Raw genomic sequence first — 26,642 nt, forward strand, 5'->3', positions numbered from 1 at the left:
TGATTGGCCCCTGGGTCTCCTTCATGCCTGCCCCCCACAACCATTGATCCTGAAGGTTCTACAGAAAGCCATCAGGTCAAAGAGTTCCCTAATTATCATTGCCCCTTTCTGGCCTCGCCAGGTGTGGTTCCTTTTTCTTTGTTCTTATCTTGAGTATCCATCTTGGAATCTGGATCCCATACAGTATCTCATATCTCACAGTCAGAAAGACAGCTTCCCAGTCTTCATACCCTAAAACTGACTGCATGTTTTTTCCAATTCCAGTAATCGTAGGAAAGTCCAGCCTCTCCCACTCTGTTCGTCATATACTCCTGCCTCTCAGAGGGCTTACACTGAAAAGGCCTACAATAGCAAGTGGAAGAGATTCTCAATTTGACCATCAAAGGAAAATATTCATCCTTTCTCAGCATCCACATTGTCAATTCTCATTTTTCTCAGCACTCTTTTTTAGGAAAGAGCTAGTTTCTCCACCATCAAACTCCAACTGGCTGCCATATCCAATTTTCATGCTGGGAAGAGAAACTCATCTCTCTTTTTTTCCAAATTGTTTAAGGCTTTCATGAAGGGAGTGTTTCATCTTAGACCTCCAATAAAAGATCCCTCTCCCCCTTGGGATCTCATGGTGGTACTGCAAGGCCTTACCCAGAAGTCCTTTGAACCGGAAGATTCTTGTGACATGAAATTTCTTTCTTGAAAACAATCTTCTTAGTAGCTATTACTTCCACTAAGAGAATATCAGAGCTTCAAGCTTTGCCAGCCACACCTCCTTACATCATTTTTCAGAAAGATACAGTATCCTTAAGAACAAATCCATCTTTCATGCTTAAGGTGGCCACAGAGTCTAACATTAACCAATCTATTTAGTTACCACTTTTCTTCCCCAAATTTTCGAACAAAGGTGAATATCTTTTACATCTCCTAGATGCTCATAGGCAACTACATTTCTTCTTCTACAGAACATAAAGTCATAGGAAGTTCGATCAGTAGTTTTGTCTCCTTCTCAGCAAACAGTTCAGGACAGGCAGTTTCAAAAATCACTTTAGCTAAATGGATAACAGACTGTATTTCATTCATTTATTCCACCAGAGCTATGGCTACTTCATCCACTTTCTCTTCTGGAGCCTCAATTAATGAAGTTTCTGCTGCAGCCGCTTGGTCTAAGACTTATACCTTTGTTTCACATTATTAGTTGGATATTGTTTCTAGCACCAGGGCATCCTTTGGCTTGACTGTGCTACTGCACATCCTTCCTTAAGGGCCACCCAGGGATCACATAGCTGGGGACTCTGACCCATTAATGAGGAGGAATGAAAAGAACAACATCAGATTTGGAAGTTATGTACTTAACATAACTAGGTATCTGTGTTGTCCATTATCAATCCTTCTCACATCCCTCCCAGCTATCCTTCCACCCGGTGCCTTTGTGAAATGCTTGGAAGAATTCAGAACTCATGGGTTCCAGGTTTGAGCCTGAGATACTTTGTTTCTCAGAAAACAGAAAAGAAGGAAACATTTTAAAAGTGCAGGATCTGTAGAATACCTGTACTGAAACCTATGTGCAGCTTCAGAAGTGAAACCCCACATGCATGTTTTTTTTTTTTGGTTTTCTCTGCAGCTGTTAACTTCCACTCACTGAGTTACATCTTATCCCTGTTACTCCATCTTTAGGGCCTCTGTGTAATTCCTTTTGTGTGAGAGAGATGAGTGACTGAAAATTTGAGGCCATCACTGCATGGCAAAAAAACGTTTTATTTTTCATTTTTTCAGTTCTGCCTTGTATTCCTCTGGGTATCATCATGCAGTTCATCAATGGTAAGATGTACTCCTGGTACCCGAATCCACAATGATTCTGAATGACTTTGGGCACATAGCAGGCTTAGTCTTTGCAATATGCTTTCTGCCAGGTAACAAGACTCATACGTATATGGATTCTCAAGCTTCCCTCAAAGAAAGTGAGCAGGCAAATCTTTCCAAACTCCAACAAAGCTTCTCAAGAATCCAGGCTTGCTAACCAAATCTGAATCACTAAAATTACAAACAGATGCCTTGTCCACTACCCGTGGGGCAGCAATCCCATCTGCAATGTTTAATGACATCATGACCTTCCACATGTTGATGCAGCAGAAAAAACATCTTAAAACAACACCCCCATAAAAACAACCTCCATTTGCAGCCACAGCTTCAGAAGAGTGGGGCATGGCAGATATCAGAAGGATGTTTTTGCTTCTGAATTTAAAAAAAGACAGTATAATAACCTCATAATGTTTGCTTCGTTCTATCCTTTCTTTTATATATATATATATATATATATATATATATATATATATGTATGTATAGGTTTTAAATAGTCTGATGTTATACCACAACATGTTGCCAAACATCTCATTGGCACAGAGAGATGAAGTCCAGACTATATCTCAAGTGACTCGTGCAACTAAAGCATGGGAGCTGGTGGGGCAGGATGAGAGAGGATGAGCTCACTCATCCTGAAGAGGAGCATAAAGATGCTGGAACTCAGAGGTGATGCAATGGCTTTTATTGGATCAACAGATGTTATACAAATTGTTGAGGTTCTGGACTAACATGAGGCTTTCATCAGCAGTTATTAAGTTGCTTATGTTAGATACAATAGTATTCATTTTTGTATAGAAAGGGAAGTAGATAATTTTTTACTCATAATTTAAAAAGACACTTGAAAAATGACAGCTTACAATGAATGGATTTTGTGTGTATTTATTATTCTATACAGGTTGTAGTTTAGCTAACTGAATGGAAGGAAATGTTTTTAACAGAATCCTATGAAAGGTAGCAGTATAAACACAGTTTTGTTAAACTATTCATATTTTCTTGAGCATTAAAGCCTTCCTGACTGTTGCGCTCAGTACCATAACTATGGTGAGCTGAAAGGACCAGATGCCCCAGGATCAAGTTGTTAGGGAGCACAATCAGCAGGTGCTGGTAGAATGCGAGTACAGAATCAATCCTGTTTGTGTCAATTTGTGAACTAAGGTGTTAGCTACATTTGTTTCAAGCAGCTTGCTACAGTTACTGCAGGGAAGAGAAATTTTTGTTTTGCTCCTCAGCTTAGGGATGAGTATAGCTGCTCAGGGTGCTAAATGAGATTGCTACAGCTCTGGTGGAAGATATGGTTGCTAGTGTTTAGACTAAAATGTTAAGTGGTGGTGCTGCGGTAGTGTTGTTGCCTCACAGTAAGACGCTGCCCGGTTCGATCCTCAGCTAGAGCGTCTTCTGCGTGGAGACATGCGTGAAAGGGCGTACCTTCGTTGAAGGTTTTGCGTCACGGCTGGTAACTTGGCACGTAAAAATCAACTACCAATCATGAGCGGACCAGAGTTCCACTGTGGCGTCCCCTAACCGAGAAAAGCCGAAAGAAACAACTGTTGTGTCATGAATAAACCTTAGGTGCTGACATTACACAAACCACATTAATCTTTCAAGTACTGGTAAAGATATGAGATAGTATTTTGGATTCAGGGTAAAATTATTATAAAATCAGGCAGTTTTGTCTGCTGCTAGTTGCTCAGGGTGAAAAGTTCTTAAGTGGTATAATGTTTCATAAAACGAAGATCCAAGTTTCAGCTACCAAATGCCTGAATGAATTTTCATCAAGGTCCAGCTCTATCACTGGCATCTTTAAAGGTCTGCAAAAATTTTCCCAGAGGCACTTTTCTTCTTCAGGCACCAGTTAGAGATCTAATCCGTCCTTAACACTTATATTTTATGCTGGAACACTTCTTGCAGCTTCCACCTGAACTCACTGTGAGACCTCAAATCTGTTTCTTGAAAGATTAGATTCTATTCCAGGAAGTATTACTTGTGCAAGGAAAAATATTATTCATATTGATCACTGCTGCAGTCGCCTTAGCTGTATAGGTTACATCCTGCCAAGGATACAACAGTCAGCCAGCTTCCAAAGCTTCAGGGCACCTCCAATGTGCCTAAACTGTCACTCAGCTCGAGATAAGATGACTAAAAGACAAGTTTGGGCATGAAGCCCTTCAGAGCTTTCCTGCCATTGAAGAATATGCTCCTCTGATGCTTTAGAGGATTAATGGTCGGTTTGTGCTTTCCTTTTCTGGGCAGATTAAGTTCCCCTTAGGGAAAAAAACTTCCATTTTCTTATATTTACAAATGTTTTTATTACTTTCCACCTGCAGATCACACTCTTATGTTTCCACCTGTTCTTCATCACATGCTGTCCCAAGGAGTGATAGGACAAGTTCTTCCTTCCCAGGTGGGGAAGGGGTTTATTCAAGGATGTTCCTACTGCCAAAGAAAGAAAACATGTTTGTGATAGTGCCCAAATTCAAAATTATGTAATTTCACAACCTGTTACCACTCTTTTCTCTTTCAAGTTTCCTGGTTTCAACAGACTTAAAAGATGCTTATCACATCCCTATTCATCTAGACTACAGGTGTTTCATAAGGTTATTGTGTCCAGATCACACTGTCAGTTCTTTGCCTTACCCTTTAGATTATTCACTGCACCAAGAGTGTTCACAAAGTGTTTTGATCCAATTACAGCTCATTACAGAGTATCCACATTTATACAACTTGCTTAACTTTGCAGTCTTTTTCAAAATGTGAGGAATCCCTCTCTTGGGTGAGGAATCCCTTGCACAAGCTGGGATTCCAAGAGAACATTCAAAAGTCTTTCTTGCCTACCCCACACAGGATTCTCTTCCTGGGATGTCAACTAGACATCTCATTTCAAAGAGCTTTTCTTCCACAGGAAAAAAACAGATATTTATTTAGATCTGTTTCTAAGATGTTCCATTCAGACTTTAGTCACTGTGAGGAAACAGGATGATTTTGGATCTCATGGCATCTATGATTCTCACGATACCCCTGGCAACACTCCACATGAAAAACATACAGTGGTATCTGAAATTTCCCAACATCAGCATCCTTTATTGTTTCAGATCCCAGTACTGCAGTTTGTCAGAAAATATTTTTGTTTTGGTGGAGACAACAGATATCCCTAAATCCAGGTTTCCCCTTCTCTCTCCCTGCTGCAAAGCAGTCAGTCACTATAGATGCTTTGGACTTTGCATGGGGTGCAGTTTCAAGAGGGATAATAGTGCAGGGGGTGTGGGACAACAGGACAGATGCAAGCACATAAACATTAAGGAGATGCTTGCCCTGATCAAGACACTTAACTCTCTGAACCATATCTAGTCCCCGGGACCTCTTCAAGTGGTTACAGAGAATATTACACATATGATACATCAATAAGCAAGGAGAACCAGGTAATATCCTCCACAGGCATCCTATATTCTGTCAGAGCAGAACTGTATGGCAGACACACTGAGCAGGACCAGGGCAGACCTTTATGAATGGAAACTAAATTAGGGGGTCTTCCAAGATTTGATCCATCTGTGGGGAGTTCCTCAAGTAGACCTATTTGTCTCCACTTTGAATAATCAACTGTCAAAATTCTGTTCCAGGACTCCATACAAGAAGGTCTAGAAGACAGATGCCTTTTCTTTTCTTTGGACAGAAATGTTCCTGTATGCCTTTCCACCCATTCTTCTAATATCTAAGGTACTTCTGAACATTCAGAAGAAATCCCCCCAAGGTCTTTGTGGTGACTCCCTTCTGGCCCAGGCAACTGTGGTTCTTCCATCTTTTGGAATTGGCCAGTGGCAGTTTCCACAAGCTTCCTCACAGAAGGAATCTACTCACACAAGAAGAGGGGTGTTTGGCTTCACTTCAGAATTTTGAAATTCCAAAACATAGAATGTCATATGATCAAAACCATATGATTGATGTTTCGGAATACTGAAATTCCAAAATACCCCCCCCAAAAAAACAACAATTTAAATGTTTCTGCAGGGGGGCAAGCCCCCCTGCACCCCCCACAACCTCACTATTTAAATATACCAACTCCGAAATTGCACTACAGTGAGGAAAATGGAAATCTCACGTTCCTTGCTCTATGTAGCTCTCCGTTCAGAATTTCTAAATTCTGAAACTTCAATCATATGGTCTCGACCATATGAATTTCGAGATTTCAGGATTTCGATATTCTGAAGGGAACCCGTTTGATATACCCCCAAATCAATCATCTTCAATTGGCTGCCTAGCTGATAGGGTCTTAATTCCTTTTAGGCACCTGTTTTCTGAGGATGAGCAGCAGACACAAACAGAGGCAAGAAAGCCTGCTACTAGAAAATCATATTTTAGCAAATGGAAAATGTTTTCTAGTTGGTGCCAACATCATAACCAACACCCATTCAGGATTAATTGTTCTCTGGTTTTACAATATTTGTGTGAGTTACTATCCTATAGCTTTTCTTATTTCTGTATCAAGGTTCATTTATCATCTTTTTCACCATGTCTGCCCATGGATCTTGCTCTTTCAAGGCAGTCTCATGTCAAAATGAGATCGAAAGGGGTTTTGCATAAGAGGCCTCCAAGTAAACTGGTTGCCTCTCCTTAGGATCTTAATTTTGTGTTAGAGAAGCTAACATTTGCTCCCTCTCAATAAGCTATTCTTGGTGACTTGAAGTTCTTAAGATGGAAAACAATTTTACTGATTGCTCTGACCTCTGCAAGAAGGGTATCTGAGTTGCAAGCTCTTATATGAAGTCAACCCAACCTCATTTTCCATAGGGACGGGGTTTCTTTGAGAACAAATCCTTCTTTTATGCCTACAGTGGTATCTGAGTTTACTTTAAGCCAAAACCAAACTATCTAATTCCCCATTTTTTTCCTGAACCTAAAAATGAGGGACAAAGGATTCTCCATACCCTGGATATACACGCACAACTCAGATACAACCCTGGCAGAACTAAATCTTTCAGATCTTCAGAACAATTGTTCATTTTTTTGTGAAGGCAAGAGAAAGACATAACCAGTTGTCAAAACAGACTATTTCCAAATGGTTGTCTAAGGCTATTACCTTTTATTATATTCCATGACAAATCAATTCCAGGCAAGGTCAAGCACACTCTACCAGGGCCTTAGCTTCATCTTTAGCTTTTGGAAAGGGTTGGATTCTAGAAGACTTTACTACCTTAAAGTAAAATGAATCAGTTTTTTACATTGAGGTAGTGTGAATTTAAAGTTGGTACATTTATTTAGCAAGAGTGTAAGAGTCCCCCCCCCCCACTTTTGGGAGCTGCAGGGGGACACAAACCCATAACAAAAATATCTGTTCATGTTACTTGCGATTTTTTTGCACATAATTGCTTGATTTGTTAAAAATGTATGATGCAATTGCAAAGATTTGGTTACATATAGTTTCATATGCATTGTTTACAGATTTGTCAGAATGATATTCATTCTCCTAATGAGTACTTATTAAAAATGGTCACTTCTAGGCCATTTGTGATGGATAATAAACATATTCTTCATTTTGTGAACCACATTATGTTAACCACATTATGTTAAAAATAATTAAATATACTAAGTGAAAATATACTGTTTTGATAAATTCTGTAAATCTCCTAAGAAAAAGCTTGTTTCACTTAAGATACTATGAAAAATGTTAGAATAATGAATGTTTCTTTTATTGATTTGTAATAAAAATGATATAATGATATGATGCATAGTGGTTTCCATACATACAGAATCACTTTTCACATTATCTGCAAATGTTTGCCCCATATCTAGGCTGCAATTCAGAAATGTATAATGCTCTCTGCAGTCCTGTTTGTGGCAGGCCTGCAATTATGCCAGAGTGATTCACTGACTCACCAGAATATGAATACTGTAGTAAAAAGCACAGCTCTACTGTGCTAGTTGGGAAGCAAAACAAAAAAAAAAATTGTCTGCTGTCTTTTTACACCCATTCACTGCCATTACAGGAGTCAGGCTGTTTGCCCTCTAAAAAGTAAGTCATTGCTGAGTGTGAGTGTGTGTGTGTGTGTGTGTGTGTGTGTGTGTGTGTGTGTGTGTGTGCGCATGAGTGTTTTTTGTGTGTGTGTGTGTTTATATATGGGCATGACTGCAGCTGTTTGGATATGTGAGTGTGTGCATGTGTGAGTGTTTGTATGTCTGCAGGTATCTCTGTATGAGTGCTGGTATGTATGAGTTTGTGTGTGAATGTTTGTAGGTGCCTGTGTAACTGCATTACCTGGTTCATAGAAGAACACTAGTTCGCTTAACTGTACTCATGCAGTGTTCAATTCAGAGATCTAATAATAAGCTACTAATTAGATATTGGTCCATGTGGCTTTATCATGTCAATTTATCACAATATAATGCTGTCACACTATTTGGCACTGCTGGAAGTGATACTGAATTCGAGCCTTAATATCTACTATGTAATATAAAACATTTTGTATAAATATTTTTTATAAACCTGGGAGTGTGAGGCACAATTACAGTAATCATTTTTTCACTTAAACATAAGGCATAGCAATTGTACCTTGTAAGTTTAAACATGTCACACAGCAATAAAACAGTACATTACTGTCCATGGATTATACTCACTAGTATATTCCAGCTGTTTATATAATTTCAGTTACAAAAACATCTTGATCTGGTGAAGGCAGACATAGTCATTGCTGTATTTCTTTGATCCTTACCTTTATCTACTACGCCAGTCTTTTCTGATGCTGGAGATGGCGGCGGAGATGGTGGCAAGTTAGCTGAATCTTCGTCTGAAATAACATTAAAAGTTGAACGTTATTTCTTTCTGAAACTACATTACTTGTTATTGATTAATAGTTAAAATGATGCAAATCTTGCAAACATTCTCTTCTTGATAGATATAAATATTCTAGCAAAGATCTAGAAGCTTTATGTAAAGAAATCTGGTTCCTCAAATGTGATAGTCTGTCATAAAAAGTGCAACACAGTCAATATGTATGTGGAACAGATGGCTGTGAACTGTAATCTTAGTTCAATTATTGCTTTTGCTATCACAGGTATGTCATTTGTACAATGTCAGCAACAACTAAGAGGGCAAATTAAATCTACTACAGCTAAATACAACAAGTTATTTGTATTGCAGTTATAATTAAAACCAATCTGATTAAACTAGTTAAAACCCACTTCAGCTGCAGCATAGTATAAGCATTGCAGCTAAAGTGCAGTGTAAGCAATGTACACATGTAAATCCTGCATACATCTAAAATGCAGTGTAATTTTAGAAGTGCAAATACTTATGTTGCAAGGTAATCTATAAAAACAGCAGGCACCTGACAGCAAATACAGGCAAAAATGTGTATATTTATTTTATTACAGTGCCAGGAAATTAGAGGCCATGCTTTATTTCTGTGTCTTGGGGTCAACAAATACCTGAGACCTTTTATTTGGAAGTATCAGCAAAGATGTTTCATTGTCTAATTGCAGAGAATAAACTGGTAGCACATTGTCACCACTGTCACAAACAAACTCACCTCAAGACTAGTCAAACAGGACAATGAGCTTGAACTTCTCCATGTCCAGATTTCCCCTATCATATCCTTGCAAGTTGTAGTTCACCCTCTATGACCTAAAAATCCTATAACTTCTACTTGAACTTACTGGAGGCCCTCACCATTCAACCAATACCATATTCATGAGTGACTTCAACTACCCTATTACAAACTAGGATGCTTACACGACCGCAAATTTACAGACCCAGAGGTTCCTGGACCTTGTAAATACAAACACCTTGGACCAGATAGTTCATATACCCACCAGGGGTGCAACCATTCTGGACATAGTACTCACAAACATGGGAGAAAGCTGTAAACCCCCAGTATAGTGTTTTCTCTTATAAGGTCAGATCACAAAAGTTATCTTCTTCTTAATAAAAATCAGCTCTGTGACCCCGGCTAACCCACTAACATTTAGGAACTATTCGAAGGCAAACTTCATACTACTACAAGTAAGTGGTAACCTGTTAAAATTCAAGCCCCCCAAACCCTGAGAACACAGCTTCTTGTGCGGAATTGTCTACAGAAACCTTGTAGTCATGTTAATAAATGCATAGAGACAGACTATCACATTTGAGGAACCAGATTTCTTACCAGAAATAAGCCCAGAATAACTCAAAAAGCAAACCACCCTGGTGAAACCCAAACATAAACAGATTGTACAACAAAAGAAAAAAAGTCATACCCTAGATTAGAAGTGCAAATGCCTAGCATGATAAAAACACTCATCAATCTAGAGGGCAAATTAAGTCTACTAAAGCCAGATTTGAGGTAAAGCTAGACTCCCATCAAAGGACGACTACATGGCTTTCTTTAGCTATGTCCAACACCTCAAAGGTGGCACAGATCAGTGTGCATACCTGATTGTAAATGAAGCCACTGACACAGAGCAAGAAGACATAATAAATGTCCCGGCCAACAAGTTGAACTCCAGTTTTAGTCCCCTTCTCTCTCCCAGCTACCCCCAGGAAATGCCATTAAGCAACCACTCTCCCCAACTATTAGCAGAGAGCAGGTCCTAGATATGCTCTCAAGCCAAAAGTACTGCATCAATGGGCCCTAATAATATCCCAGAATTCCTTCTATATAGCCTGCAACATGACCTATTGGGACCACTGTAGTCACTGTTTAACCATAGCCTCTAGACAGGCTTTGTGCTACTTGACAGAGAACTGTCAATGGTCATCCCTCTGCCAAGGGTGAACCATAAACTCCAACAGGAACAGCAGAACAAAATTCAGTTCACATCAGATGCCAACTGTTTCCTAAAAGGATGGATAGGCAAACCCTCTTTGAGGAATTGTTTGACTAAAGATAAGGAAGAAACAGGGGATCTAGGAGTAGACAAGCAGAGATGACTGAAAGATGAATCTTAACAGAAGAATAAGAGAGACCAGAGGATAATAACTCATACAAATATTACAGAGTAGGTGGGGTTTCTTCCTGAAAGAATCTTGGTTCTTGGTTTAGCACCAACTAGAAAACCTTTTTCCATTAAGCCACATAAGATTTTCTCGTAGCAGTGATTTTAGCCTCTTTTAATACCCTCTGTACATCCTCGGGGAAAAAGGCACCTAAGATATATCAAATTTCTATCATTCAGGCAATCAGTTGTAGCTGAAAATGTTGGTGGATCAAAGAACCTCTGTCTTGTGTAAATACATCCTGTGAAGAAGTTTTTGGTAATTGCCCTTGTTCATTCTAAGAGAAGAGAGACCCATTGTTGCCTGGGCCAAAAGGAGATATCAGAATCATCTTTAGACAGTCTCTCTGAATCTTCAGAAAGACTCTGATTAGTAGAGGAATGGGTGGAAAGACATACAGGAACATTACCATCCAAGGGAATGAAGATGCATCTCTTTTCCAGGCCTTTGAGCAAGGAGTTCTTCTTTGGTTGTCTGTTGTAAATGGAGCCAACCAGATCTAATTAAGGAGTTCCCCACAGGTGGAACAAACCCTGGAAGACTCTGGGATGTATGTTTCATTTATGGGGGTCTGTCCAGGTCCTGCTCAACATTCTGTTCTGATGTAAACCTTCAAGGGTAGACTGATCTGAGTTGCTAGTTCCTAGGCTTTCAATGTTAGTCTGCAAAAGGGATGGGATCTGACCCCCCCCATTTGTTTAAGTATCACACATAACTGTGGTGGGCCTATATGACACTACTGAATGGACTAAATAGCAAATGCTATTTAGTCGATCCAATACTGTCAAAATGGCAAAATAGTGAAGTCATGGAACATCGAATTTTTTCCCAGGGAAAAAATTTGGTGGGCCATCTTCGGGACTTTGCCATTTCCTCCACTATGATGCGATCTCGGAGTTGGTATATTTAAGTAGGGGGTGTGTGGGTGGCACAGCCCCCCACATTGGGGAGGATGAGGGGGGAGAATCCCCCCCAGTTAAATTTGTGTTTAAGTTTTTTTTTTTTTTTTTTTTTTTTGTTATGGAGCAGCAAATTTTTTCCCTGGGAAAAAATCTGCTGTTCCATTTGTTTGATATTTTGTTGCTTCAATATTATCAGTACAATGAAATAGCATTCTCTATTTACATTGTACGATAATATGATATAGATGCACTGTGGTGTTATTTTTTATTACTAGTAGACAGCCTGGAATCCAGAGGTGATTTAAGGATCTGAGTGCATTTATTAATTCCATCATTTCTTTGACATTTATGTGCTTCAGTTTTTTTATGAGGAAAATTTGGTGATGGACTCAGGAAGACTACAGATAAAAAACATAATAAGCGTGTACAAACACAAATTAGTAGACCTTTTGAGGGTTACTAGTAGTAATAAAGTTGGGAATAGATATAAGAGAGAGAGAGATTTATTTTGTTACAACGTATAACAGATAAAGTGATAAATTTACTGAAATGTTATGTTATTGGCAATTTTTGATGAAACAAAAGGATTTTTGTAAGTTAATTAACAATACACCCTTAATATCTTATAAATGGGGATGAAATGTAGGAAACATATTAGTTCATAGCTGTTTTGTTTTTTATGCTGATAAAATGAATATGTATTTGGGAAATCTAGTGGTTGGAGCCTTCCCTTGTGGAAGCTGTTGTATTTGTAAACAAGTAGTACGGGTTTTTGATAGGACCAATAATTATAAATTATTTCCAGTTAAGAAATTTTCATGTAATACAGAGGGTAGGATTTATGTAGTCAAATATCCATGAAATTTATTTTATACTGGGGAGAGTAAGAGGGCATTTAAGTGCAGGTTACAGGAACATATTAAAGACATAGAAAACCAGAGAGTAGAAAATGTAGTTGCTATGCATTTTAAACAGTATCATCTGAGTAATGCTTTATTATTACAATGTACCATTTTAGAACAAGTGCGGGTTAAATTTGGTGAGGATAATTTACTTAAAGAAAAATTACTGTATAAAAAACTATATATGTTTTAAATAGTGACACTTTAATACAGAATGTAATTGGAAGTGTTTAATCTAGTTTATTTTTTAATTAAAAAAGTTCTTAAATGATTGATTGTCATTTAAGTATAATTGTTTAACTGGGTTTTAAAATTCCTGTATAAAATGTGTACTTTTTTAGCTACTTTTTTTTATTACTCCTTAAAGGCTGATGCCAAGGTGCTACAATTTAATAAAATTTATTTGAGTGTCAGTAACCTTCTGTTGTTTATTCATATTTATTATATGTATTGTGGTTGTTTTTGTAGTTTTTTTGCTATTTCCACAGACCCTACACCTTAACCACTTTGTAGACCACTCCCCATGAAAGGTCTGATGCATCTATGGTTGCAGACTAACTAGGGGATGGAGGGATCCAGGGGAGACCTTGGTTTAGAGAGAACTGATTTAATCACCAATGGATCTCCCTCTTGACAAAACTTGGAATATGAAAGGTTGTAGCTGCTGGTGCTGAATCCACAATGGTTTGAGAAACCACTGAATTTTACTCATGTGGAGTCTAGTTAAAGGAATCATGGGAATGACAGAGACCATGGAACCTAGAATATTTAGATAGTCCCTTGGTGCTGAAAGACACTGGCTGGAGAATATGCAAAATTGTTCTTTGCAGACTTCCACTTTTTCATTTTTTTTTTTTTACATTCAGTACACAACCTTTTTTTTTAAACACCTTTATTAAATTATCACTTAAGACATAGGCAAACACATTAAAAGAAAAGTAAACAAGCCATATTACCACTTTTTCCATTCAAATTTCTTTTTTGTAATTATCATAAATTCAGCATCACATTACTACCTTCCCTTAAACCTCACTGCTCCTCCTCCAACTATTGAACATCATTCTTCATGTGCTGTCCCCACATATTAAAATACATTTAAAAAACACTTAAAAAGAAGTTCTCACAAAACTTTTATAAAACAATGTTAAAAATTAAATACTAACATGATTATATTTTTAATGTTGCATTTGTTTCCTTACTAGTAGTGGTTTTATAGTTACTGCATTATTTAATCATGGGAAAACATCTGCTTGTAACCTAGTAATCCGTTTATACTCTGCTACCTCCAGTCTATTATTAATGTCACCACCTCTAAGATTTTTGTACACAACTTCTATCACTTTGAACTTAAAATCATGTGTCATATATGCAATAACTATAAAACCACTACTAGTAAGGAAACAAATGCAACATTAAAAAATATAATCATGTTAGTATTTAATTTTTAACATTGTTTTATAAATGTTTTGTGTTTTTTAAATGTATTTTAATATGTGGCTGATTCTTCAATATTATTATGTCACATGTTTTAATTCAGGTCATTTTAAGTTTAATTGATTTTTCCTGATGTTCAAACACTGATAAAGGGTGATTCCCAAAATCTTTGTTGTTTGCACTAATAAAAGTGTTTTTACTTCTGGATTTGTTTTATTTGGATTTATCTGGCTCCATTCGGGTGTAGTTAACTGCAGTTCTTTCTTCGTATACTACATTCTCAAATTCCACATTTCTCCTCTTTATATAAATCTTCATAACATTTTTGAAATATCTTTAATACTGCTACAGGATCTCTGGTTATTTTCATGTCTGGCGACAACCCTTTCTACTTTCTGCTGTCTAAGTCATTGTGCTAAATGTTTTTGTGCTTTGAAGTTATCAAAAAATAGCTGCTCAACAGCACAGTTTTTAAAGTCATGCATATTATCTTGACACCCCCTTGTTTTTTTTTTCTTTTACAAATTTGCATTTGTGCCTCTTTTTGTTCTGTAAAATTCCCCTTATTCTGTAATACTTTAACCTTTGCCAGCCCCTCTAAGTAATTCCTATTACTTCTTAATCATATCTCTTTCTCATTTATTCCCACCCTGTTTTTAAACTCTATTTTCATTTATCCCACTCTCTAGCTATAAATTCTAAAGACAGTTCTATCTTCCCTAATAATTCTCATATGCTTACTACTACGCACACCTTAAATTCCTCTTTTTTTGACAGGTTGTGGGGAAGTGATAGTCTCATTTTTACTTCATTACCCTGCGTTTTCATCTTAGTTTTTTATTGGTACATGACCGGAAATATTTATTGAATGTGTGTCAAAGCTTTCAATTAAATGCAAATGTGGCTGTGAAATATAATCTCTGTCTAGTATAACCCAGTTATTGTACTTTAGAGAATAACATGTAAATTCTGACTGAGTTCCTGCTACTGAATTCACATCTTCCATACCAAATATTTTCAAACTTTTCTTCAGAAATCCACACTATTTTGTTACATTTTTCCTTCTGGGTCCACTTGACACTGCCTCACTATTGCAAATCAAGTTCCAAAACCCACCTATAAATAATATTCCATGCTGAATGATGATTATTTCTCCCAAAATTATCTTAAGTTCCATAATATCAGATCTGATGTTGTCTTTTTTTGTCCATTCCTCAACTGATGGGTGTTGGATCCAACTGTGGATCTGACTTCGGCCACTTGCCTAGACTTTGAGTTTACAGCTCAAGCTTCTCCCCTTACCCACAGTCCCCTGTCTAGCCTGGATTACCACAGATCTTGTTTGCTGTTTCAGCATTAGGACATGGTCCACCATAGCTCAGGCACATAGGGTCAGATATAATGTGTTTTTTGCTGTTACCTAGTTTTTATAGGGTTCTTCCTATATTCCTTAACATCCTCCCCATTTTCTCATCTTGTATACACATTATATATATATATATATATATATATATATATATATATATATATATAAAACACAAAACTATGCACAGCTTCAAATAATGAAGTTTAACCTCCAGATAGGAACAATTGCCCCAACTCGACAGCTGCATCCACAGACATTACTCAACCTAAATTAAGGTTATGCATGCTAAAGTGAATGCTACAGCCTGTGTTTCCACTTACACTAATAGCTGTATGTTCTTTTCTTATCTCTGCCTCCCTCCCAGATGTAAAAAACAGCTTGTATGCATTCAGAAAACATTAACATTTAGCCCTAAGAAAAAAATGCACCGTCCACCTTTAAATAAAACTAAATTGTACACTGTTCTGTTAAATGCATTAAGGTGGCTCTTATTCACTTTCCACAATTTGAAACATTATTTTTCACTGTACTGCTTGCCATTGTACCTTTACATTTTGCATTTCCCTCAGCAAAGAATGCTCAGAACTCTCGCGATTAATTGCTTGCACATGCACACAGCTTGTCTCATTGGAAATGTACTCGGCAATGCATATTTGTAAATTTCACCCAGAACAAAATGTAGAGCTGCCTTCAGCTGCTGTGGACTTCTTAACTCCAACTACATATTTGTAAATGGAAAACAACAAGCTAATATCTTTGCAGTTGTAAGAAACTCAGAATTTTTCAAAACTTTCTTTGTGTTGTATTTTTTAAAGCCTACTTGCTTACAAAAAACATTTATAGTTTAAGCTAAAGCCATTAATCTAGGCCTTCACCTGTGTAAAAATAAGAGAAAATATCTTAATCAGTGAACTTGTATAACCCACCCTCACCCCCAGCAGCCCATGATTACATCATCTTAACATTAAACGTGATTTTGTCCAGACTTTATTCTCTTGCTACACTATAAAGCCTACATTTCTTACAACTGAAAAGGTACTTGTTTACTTTAATATCTTTAACACATACAACAGTCACAAAAACGACTCCTTCTCATATAAAATACCCCTGACTACACACAACACAAAACTGCTTTACCATATACAACATGCAGTTTATATCATAAAATGTTTTACACAAATACTAAGAAACACAAAATTATTTTACTTATATTTACTTTCCCTCCTTTTTAGTGTCCTTCTAAACATTAATTATATTAAGTGGGTTGTATGCTTTACAGTTCACTTGCAAGTTTAATAAAGTCAACAAAAGTCTAATCCTTTTCACACAATTTTTCTTGCAAAGCCATATTTCACAAAGGTGATTAATTCTTTATAGTCTCCAATTTATTCACTAATTTCAGTGTTGCTGTTCTCCTTCCCATTCATCTCTAAACTCCCAACACCAGACTCAAGTCCAAGGTACTCCTGATTCTTCTAGTCAACTCCTGTGCTTTTTTCTGTCTCTTGAGCATTTTCCTTTGGAACACTGGAAAAAGTTTCATTGGCAAAGTCTCTCTATGAATCTTACTGTCAGAAGAATGACAAGCAGAGTCCCGTGCTGCTTGCTGGCTCAATTTATGTTGGAAAAGTCTATTCTGCATCACAAATGACCGATCCTCCAGGAAAAATACTCTTAAGATGTGTGGATACAGCAGCTTGCATCTGAAACCCGTCTCTCAACATCTCTGGATTGTTGGGATAAATTTGCATCTCTTCTACCTGGTATACAGTGAATAATCATTTTCTGCAAATACTCTGCTGTATGCAGTTTTTAATACTCTGCCCTTCTGCCACAGATGATTGCATCTTTACTAATATTTGTCTTGGCTGCTTTCTCATGACCAGGTTTATAACACATAACTGATGTGCCACTTTAATTAACAAATTCTGCTGTGGAACACCAGTCCAGTTGCTTATTTGTGATTTCATAAAATTAATATAGTCTGTTCCTTCCAGTTCCTCTGTTATAGCAGAAAATCTCAGGTTTTCTGTGCACACACTGTCTTCTAAATCTATTTTTTGAAGCAGCTCTTCTTGAGATGCCTCATACTGAGCCAGCTTTTTCTTTATATCATCCTCTGATTTTTGCAGTTTTATCAGCTCATCTGAACAGCTAGTTAAAGCTTTTTCTATTTTTCTACCCTTTTGTTATTTGAGTTGATATTTTCCTTCAATGTTTCATTTATTTTAATCACCTCTTTGAATACATTTTCCACTAAATTACTGGCTGCCATCTCTTTTTTTTTGCACTGAACAACTGCTGAATCCTTCCCAGACAGTTGATTTTCTTTCAGGTTTTCCAAATTTCTTCAAAAGCTGGCATCTAGGCAATGTACTTATGAGTCAGTAACTGAATTTTACCCCCAAAACAGTATCAAATGCACTCCTTTTTCTCAGTTTTTAAAGGCACTCCTTTTTCTCAGTTTCTGTTTTCACTCTGGAAGAGCTGAAGCTAAGCTGGTGATCATTGTGCCGCCATCTTGGCAGTCCTAATTCCACTTTTTTTGAGGAAGAGATGACATCATAGTGGATGGAGCTAAGCTACACCTCAGAAACTACCTTTTTGGATGGAATGTGAGAAGATTTTTCTAGGTTCACTTAAAATCCTGGCTTCAGAAACAGTTTTTTTCCAAACAAAAGAGATTCTTGACGGTCTAAAAATGAGTCTGCAAATCTAAGGCAGTCATACCTTGGAAATGAAGAAAGGAATCTCACTCCCAATTGTAACCTTTCTGAATGATTCTCAGAATCCAGTCATCTGAGTATCTGGTGCCAAACAGAAAAGTGAAGGCCTATGTTTTGGGAAAGCTTTACTGGACTGCCAGGATGCAGATATTGAAGGTAATGATGTGAAAGACAGCCAGTTTGCCTTTTTGGATTTCCCTCGGGCTTGGGAAGGCCCATCTTTCTTAAAAAGAAAAGAAAAAAAAAAAAAAGAAAAAAAACCCCCTCCATGCCACTGTTTCTTAAATGTTTTTGTTTTATTTTTATCATGCTTTTCTTTACCAAGTTTGTCAGACTGGTTTTAGTAAAAAAAAAAAAAAAAAAAAAAAAAACTTTTCTGCCAAGGCCGTGGGGAGAAAAACACCAAATATATTACAAAAATGTTTAAGCAGACATTCATTAATATACATGAACAGACATTAAGTAATATACATTAGCAATTACACATTACTTTGCTGATGAGATTGGGGCAAATTATTACAGTATAAAAAATATGTTTTAGTAGATTTTGAACGCTGAACATTTGAAGAGGTGTATTAGTGGTCTTGTCAAACAGATAACAGTTCATGTGATTAGTGTTTAGGAATTCAAAGGAGTTGAAGTGAGGGAAAGAACTAGGCAGGGCAGAAAGTGTTAATACTGTATCAGGTTCATTAATAATTATATACATGGCTATCACAAAGGTTATATTAGAATTACAGAAATGGGGGTGAGCAGTGTTACAAAACTATGGATATGGCTAGGAGATTCTTGTAAAACTATTTAGGTACTGGGGAATACAAGTTGTGGGGCTTAGGATTCTGAATGAAGGGAAATGGTATGAGGCAAGGTGAAGATAACAGTAACACTTATCCTGGAGATAAACAGGAGCAGTTCCATTGATTTAATAGGTTAAGTTTTAGGTGTGTTTTAAATGAGTTTGCATTCAAAATGAATTTCAGTGGTATTGGGATGTGGTTCCCTAGTTTAACTACACTATTTAAATACAAAGTCACTTGCCATATTATAGTATTTGGTTATAGTGAAAAGTGATGTTTTTCCTCACAGCAAAAAATTGTACTGGGGGATCAATTTTGTATTAAGTTGTTAAGGGCTGGGCAGATTTCTGACTTACAGAGAAGTCTATGTACTGGAGAGAGCTATGTAATGTGATAGTTCTAACCAGTTTAATTCTCTTATTGCTGGTATTATTTCCTATTAAAGCATTCCAGACTAGCAGGCAAGTTTCTATTGTATTTAGGATTGGAGAATTGAAATATTTGACATACCCCCTGAATTAACTTACCCTTTTGTTAAATCTTTTTCATACCTCAGCTGAGGAAGGACCAATAGCACTTCCTTATCCAAGGGGGTATTCAGCAACTTAGATTTCACATCTTCTGGAAAACTCTGAAAACCGAAGTTTAGCTAGGTTGGTGTGAAGGAGGCAGCCAACTCGGGTGCAGGGTGTTAGGGGCCACGATTGGGAGATGCCTATTGTTCTGTAAGTGCAGTACTTAACATTTCTTTCTGTACTGGCATTTCCTGAATGGATCTGGAACCAGGTACTACATGACCAGGCTACAGCTCTGTCTGAGAGCATAGCCACCCAGATCTTCTCATTACACAGCCAGTAACCTGGACACTGCATTAGTAGTATCATAACAACGTTTGAGTGAATTTTTAGTTACTTGAGACACAAAAGAAAGAAGAAAGTTCAAGGATGTCTTAATATCAGACTGAAGATCTGCTAAATTTCTCATTTCTTGAAATGAAGCTAACAAAAACGTAGACATGTGGGCTTGACAATTCACAATCCTAAATGCCAGGGTGAAAGAGTTATATATCTTCTTCCCAAACCTATCAATGACTCTGATATCTTTCCAGATGGAATGGGATTAGCTGCCATAAGGTGTTTTAAAGAGAAAGGTTTTGAAAGAGAAACCACTGCGGGATCTACGCTGGGGTTCCTAAAAAGAAATGTAAAAGTTTGTGGAACTTTGTATAATTCACTTGATTTTTTGGAGCTGGTGGCTGACTGTCAATCTTCTACTGGCTGTAAGAAGGGTATATTCTAAATCTGGAAGAAGAGGAGAGATAACCACAGGTTGAGGGGTATCCATCTGTAGTATATCATATATTTGCTGGGTTTCTGATATTTCTTTCTGTTTTCTGTTAAACAATATTTCATCTTGCTTACTGTATCAGAAAAAGGCAACACTTCAGCAGGAGACTTGAAGAAAATTTTTCTTCAGAATCATATTCCCAATTATCTGGAGAAGAAATGTGAGAGGCATTATCATATCTAATTTCTCATATGTCAGATTTTGATTCAGATGGAGAAGAAGTCCTTTCCCTTTTAGACAATGAGGAAGTACCAGACTGAAATGAGTGAAAGGCTGAGGCTCTAAATAAGCCCTTGCGAAATACTATTCAATCATCTTTAAATACCTTATCTGAAAGGGATACTGGGGCAGATGTTTGAGTTTGTATTTCCTTTTTTTTCAAATGACAGTCAAAAAGTAGCACTTAGATGTGCAGCCATCACCCTGGGAATCCAATTCATCAGTGGCTGTGAAACAGAATAATGCCCATTTTGTCCTCCATTGCTGGCAGAAGTGGTTCTCCCCTGCCTGAAGCAGATGTCCAAGTGGCCTAGTAGGATGTTCAAACCTCCTGACTCTTAGAAAATTCATGAGGAACAAAGCCAGAGGGGTCAAAAAGAACAAGAGGATGATCTAAAGTCACCAAAATGGCCACAGCTAAGTCACTGAACAAAGGCCAAGGCAAAGAGGGAGCTAGAAAAGAAAATGAAATCTCACTGGAAACTTTTCTTTTCTTCTGGACCATAGTGGGAATGCCTAAAGAGCCAGAACCCTGGTCCATGATACTTCCAGTAAGACCTTTCAAGTTTTGATTCTTTAAATGAAGCAAGGGAGTTCTATATCTGCTTCTTAAGGTCTTAGAAGCAAAGGATCATATGATCATAGGATCATAGCAAGTTACTAGGCTACTGGCCCAGAGGCCCTTATAAGCCTAGCCAATAAATTAGCCCACGTTCCCACAAGTCAGCACCCGATGACTTTGTTCAACAGGGACACAGGTGGAATCCCAGGGGTGTATTTTCTGTTTCCCTTCTAGTCATCCAGGTTCCTCTTAAAGAGGGAATAATGAAGTACTCTACTTGATGTGGAGGGGGAGTCTATTCCACAGAAATGGGAGTCTCTGGGAGACAAATCTGTCCCACCAGCAAATCCTGTTGATGTCACAGTCCAAGTTGAAGTTTTGCATTCAGGTCACATGAGTGGAGTTTGGCTTGTGGATATGCAACAATTTCATCAAGGTGGGGTCAGAGATTGCTCTGTATGCCAGACATAGATCACCTCTGAGGAGTCTTTACGAGATGGAGTAGAGGGACAGGGCTTTTAGCCTGTCCATGTAGGACAGATTTTTGATGCCCCGGATTTTCCTGGTTAGGAACCTTGTGGTCTCTCCAGCTGCTGCATGTGCTTCACAGGGTACATACCAAAAGGGGTGATGTTAAGTTTTCTATCTCGCCTTCATTCTTGCTGGATGGGTTCGGAGCCGATCCTCGGCTCCGACTCGGCCACTCTAAAAGCTCGAGAGCTAGTTCCACTGGCTCGAGGCTCCCCTATATCCCACAATGCTAGGCGGTAACTCCTCAGATCTCGTTTGCCGCTACAGCGATTTTAAACCGGCTCGTCAGGTTAGTTGAAATATTTAGTTGTATCACTAGATAGACCCCTTTAAGTTAGTTTTTCCTCATAGTTTTAAAAGTTAAATAGTTTACTCCCTTTTAAAGTCAAGTTTCCCCACCTTTTCTCCTAAATTTCCTAATTTTATTCCCTTGGGCTTTAGGCCCAGTCCCTCCCTTCCTTAGTAGTTGGAGTGACTGTGTTTTTGTAGGGATTTAATTTCTAAGTTAATTACTATTTTTTAATTTAAAATTTTACAAGTGTAATCGGTGTGTGTGTGTGTGTGTGTGTGTGTGTTTGTGGTTACACTTGGACTTTTCTTGATCATGTACAAAGAATCGAAGGTCTCAGGCTTCAAGAAGTGTGACTCGTGCTGTCAGAAGATGTCTCTGACAGACGGTCACACTTCTTGTGTTTACTGCCTGTGGCCTTTGCACCTGCAGGACTCATGTGCTGTTTGCCATGGCTTCAGCCCTAGAGTCCTGCAGGAACGAAAAAATAAACTTATATTAAGGGGCTTATTGAAGCCTGAGGGTCCCTCGACTCAATGCTCGGGGAAACCCTCTAAGCCTTCCAGATCTTCGGCTCCAGTCTCTGAGCCGTCTTCTGGGGGTCCTAAGGCTGTCCGAACATCGGCTCCGGCCGGAGCCGATGAATCTCGAACACATGCCCCTACTATTTCCTCGGCTCCGGCCGGAACCGAGGAAGACATAACTGAGTCGGCTCCGATCAAGTTGTCGGAACCGACATCTAGGAAAAGGTCCCGATCTCAATCTATCGGCTCTGTTCATTCGGCTCCAGAATTACCTTTGCTGTCTGAATGGAGCCATAGATCTCACTCCTCTAGGTCTTCCAGACTATCAGATCATGACCTTCAGAGAGTAGTGAGTCGACTTCTTAAGTCTGAGGCACTAGCCCAGATGCTTCAAAGTCCGACTCAACAGTCGAGAACTATTCCCATTACTCAAAATGTTCCTCCTCTGACTCTTTTGAGTTCGGAGCCGGGGCGGCTCGGACCCGAGACTGTGGTGGCGTCGGAACCGATCCCTTTGTCTTCGGTGCCGTCGTCTGCTCCGATGTCTTCCTTGGAGGAATCTCGGCGCCGGACTTCCCTCATCGGCTCCGAGGGGGCGAGTGGCATCGGACCCTTGTCCGACCCCGCTCTCCCTCTCGGTGCTTCGGCACTGGTGAGTTCGGCTCCGACATCGGCCTCGGAGCCATCACTGTCGGTGCCGGGGGAGGTTTTCAGCTTTTCGGAGCAGAGACCTCCGGCTCTGCCTGACAGGGGTGCCTTCGAGGTCATGAGGAGCGTGTTAGAACCAGGTTCAACTCCACAGTCGGCTCCTTTGTCCCCTCCCTCCACGGTGCCTCTGGTGATTTCTGCTCACTCTCTCATCCCCGACCGTAGAGAGCCAGCTCCTCAAGTTTCCCCAGTGGGGATCTCCTCATATTCCGAGGCCTCTCCTGACCCAGTAGGACAGCCCCCTAAGAAGAGGCAGTGCAAGAGGAAGCACATTGACTCCCCTGAGTCTGTCACCTCTGACACTGATTTAGAGGATTCTGAAGGTTCCCCTCGTTCCCCCTCTGAAGATGTCTCCTTTGCAGACATCCTCGAAATCTTAAAACAGAGGGGGAATTGGCCAGCCCTCAACCCTTCAGAGGATGAATCAGTGTATCTTGAGGCGTTCGGCTCTCGCCCTTCCACCTCCTGGATGTCCCCTCCCTTTGACCCCCTTATGCAAGTGGTGGCAAAGAAGGCCTGGGCGGCTCCTGATTCAATGGAACCCACCCCCAGGAGACCATCAAAATTCATCACTGCCCCCAAGGACAAAGAATTTTTAACCAAAGTCGTCTCTGTTGATGCTATGGTGGTGGCTGCGGCCACCAAGAAGGAGTTAGCTGATCCTTCAGTGCCTGTTCATCCTCCTAACAAGGAGTCTAGGTCAATGGACAGGTACGGGAAGCGGATGTTCTCGTCAGCGACCTTTACTATGCGATCACTGAATTACCTGTGTCATTTCACTCATCTTCAGAGGGATTTGCTCAAGGAAGCTAGCGAAATGTTAAAGGACCCAACAGCTGCGGGTTTTCAGGATAGAATGAACTCTCAGCTGGCAACCCTTAATTCTATAACTAACTCCTCCATGCGCCTCCTTTCATATGCGGTGGATGGAGCAAGTAGAGCAGCAGGTACAGGTGTAGCCTTGCGTCAGCACACCTGGATGCGGCTATGTAACTTTGCGGACCCTTTCAAAGCGTCCTTCACTAATTCCCCCTTTGATGGATCATCCCTCTTTGGTCCTAAAGTGAAGGAAACCCTGACTAGGTGCGAGACTGATGGCAAAACTCTCTCTGCCATCGGAGTCCATTTTTCTACTCCTTCTAGGCCTTACCCCAAAGGCCAGAAAGGGGGAAAATGTGGTTCCGCAAACAATCTCAGGGAGATTTGCCTGATGCACAGAGTCGATTCCCCTCTAGAGGCAGAGGGGGGAACAATAATGGTAGATGCCGTCCTAGAGGCAGAGGGGCCCGCAGAATCAAGGCAGTCGAGAATCCTTTTCCGACAAGCCTTTTCAGCATCCCTGAGGTGTTGCCTGACTGTCCACCTTCGGAAGCAGTCGGGAAAAAATTATCACTGTACCCAGAAGCCTGGCTATCCCTAACTCAAGACAAGTGGGTACAGTCTATCATTTCCGAAGGCTACAGAATCCCATTCCTTTTCATTCCGAAGCAATCCAAAAAATCCCTTCCAGATGTTCCACCCAGTCAAAGGGAGCAAGCAGCATTAGAAATTTCAAAGCTGCTCGCAAAAAGAGCCATTCTACCAATTCCAGCAGACCAAACAGGATCCGGAATCTACTCCAAATTCTTTTTGGTTCCAAAGAAAACAGGGGACTGGAGACCCATTTTGGATCTCAGCAACTTGAACAAGTTTGTCAAGAAAACAAAGTTCCGGATGGTCACGCTGCAGTCCATTCTACCCCTTTTGGGGCGGGACAACTGGATGTGCTCGATAGATCTCCAGGACGCGTACTATGACATCAGAATGAGTCGACGCTCCAGGAGATTCCTCCACTTCAGGCTGGGAACCAGTCATTTCCAATTCAGAGCCCTGCCCTTTGGTCTCACTACAGCCCCCCGAGTGTTTACCAAATGCATGGCAGTGGTAGCCTCTCATCTGAGACGACAAGGATTCCAGGTGTTTCCTTATTTAGACGACTGGCTCCTTACAGCCCCCACCAAGCATCTTTTGCTTCTCGCCAGAGACTACACCTTTCACACATGTCAGGCACTAGGCATTTCAATAAATTTCGAAAAGTCTGTCTTGTCGCCTTGTCATGTTATTACCTTTATAGGCGCAAATCTGGACACAGTCAACATGTCAGCCAGACTCACAGAGCAGAGAATGGCAGACATACACAGACAGGTCTCTCTTGTCTTGCAGAGCAACAAAGTCAAAGCCAGATTGATCCTGAAAGTCTTAGGCATCATGGCGGTGGCCATCCCTCTTCTACCATTAGCTCGCTTCCATATGAGAATTTTACAATGGATGCTCTTCACACAATGGTCTTTCCAACGACTTCCAATGTCCCATCCTATTCGGATAACTCAATCGTGCAAGAATCATCTCTCTTGGTGGATCACATCTCCCCAGCTCCACCTAGGGAGACCTTTTGTCCCTTCCCCTTCGGTTGCTACAGTGACAACGGACACCTCCCTGATCGGGTGGGGGGGGGCATTACCAGGGCAGGATGGTCCAAGGCATGTGGCAACCTTTCGAGTGCCACTTGCACATAAATGTCCTAGAGATGAGAGCAGTGCTTCTAGCGTTGCAAGCCTTACAAGACTCTCTTCCCAAAGGAACTATAGCAATTCAGACAGACAACATGTCTGTAGTGTGGTACATCAACAAACAAGGCGGAACCAGATCTTACCCCCTATGTCGAGAGGCACTCAGACTGTGGCAATGGGCGATTTCTTCTCAGTGGTTTCTGTTAGCAATGCACATTCCCGGGAAGTCCAATGTGATTGCAGACAAATTGAGCAGAGCTGTTCTCATGCCTCACGAGTGGTCTCTGAAGATTTCAGTGTTGGAGAAAGTTTTTCGAAAGTGGGGCCGGCCTTGCTGCGACCTTTTCGCTACTCCCCAAAACAGCAAGTGCGACAATTTTTTCACCATCTTTCCCCAACCAGGCCACCCCAGCAGAGATGCTGTAGTACACGATTGGCCCCGGGGACTTCTATATGCTTTTCCTCCCTTCCCACTGATATCTCAGCTAATACAGAAAGCCATCGCTCAGAAAGCCTCCATGATCCTTATTGCCCCTTACTGGCCTCGACAAGTTTGGTTCCCGTTTCTCCACCGTTATCTGTTGGAGCAACCTTGGCATCTGGACCCAGTTCCAGACCTCCTGACCCATCAGTCGGGTCAGTTGCACCACTCCCTTCCTTCTCTGAACCTCACAGCGTGGTTCCTCCAATTCCAACTCTAGCCAGGCTTCCTCTGATATCTCGCTCAGTTAGAGATATTTTGATAGCCTCTCATAAATCTTCCACTCGGAAGATTTATCATAACAAGTGGAAACGTTTTTCCTATTGGGCGCAGTCAAAGAATATAGATCCTTTCACTGCTTCCATTCAATCAGTTCTAGACTTTCTAGCCAAACTTTTCCACTCAGGTTCGTCTCTGTCTACCATCAGAGTTCAATTGGCAGCAATATCGAACTTTCATGTTGGAGTCTCAGAGTCCTCCATTATGTCT

At 39.8% G+C, this 26,642-nt stretch overlaps 1 protein-coding gene across 8 annotated transcripts in view; it reads right to left on the minus strand.

Annotated features, from left to right (window-relative positions):
* Positions 1-26,642, minus strand: part of MAP2 (microtubule associated protein 2) — a 1,383,589-nt gene that overhangs the window by 668,687 nt on the left and 688,260 nt on the right. For all 8 annotated transcript variants that reach the window (XM_044060515.1, XM_044060520.1, XM_044060517.1 and 5 more), the window contains exon 5: positions 8,556-8,630. In XM_044060515.1, coding sequence (XP_043916450.1) covers positions 8,556-8,630 — 75 coding nt within the window. The remainder of the gene's footprint in view (positions 1-8,555; positions 8,631-26,642) is intronic.

This window comes from Protopterus annectens, chromosome 2.part0, assembly GCF_019279795.1.
Source record: "Protopterus annectens isolate FY-2018-M chromosome 2.part0, PAN1.0, whole genome shotgun sequence".
In the NCBI taxonomy this organism is placed as follows: domain Eukaryota; kingdom Metazoa; phylum Chordata; order Ceratodontiformes; family Protopteridae; genus Protopterus; species Protopterus annectens.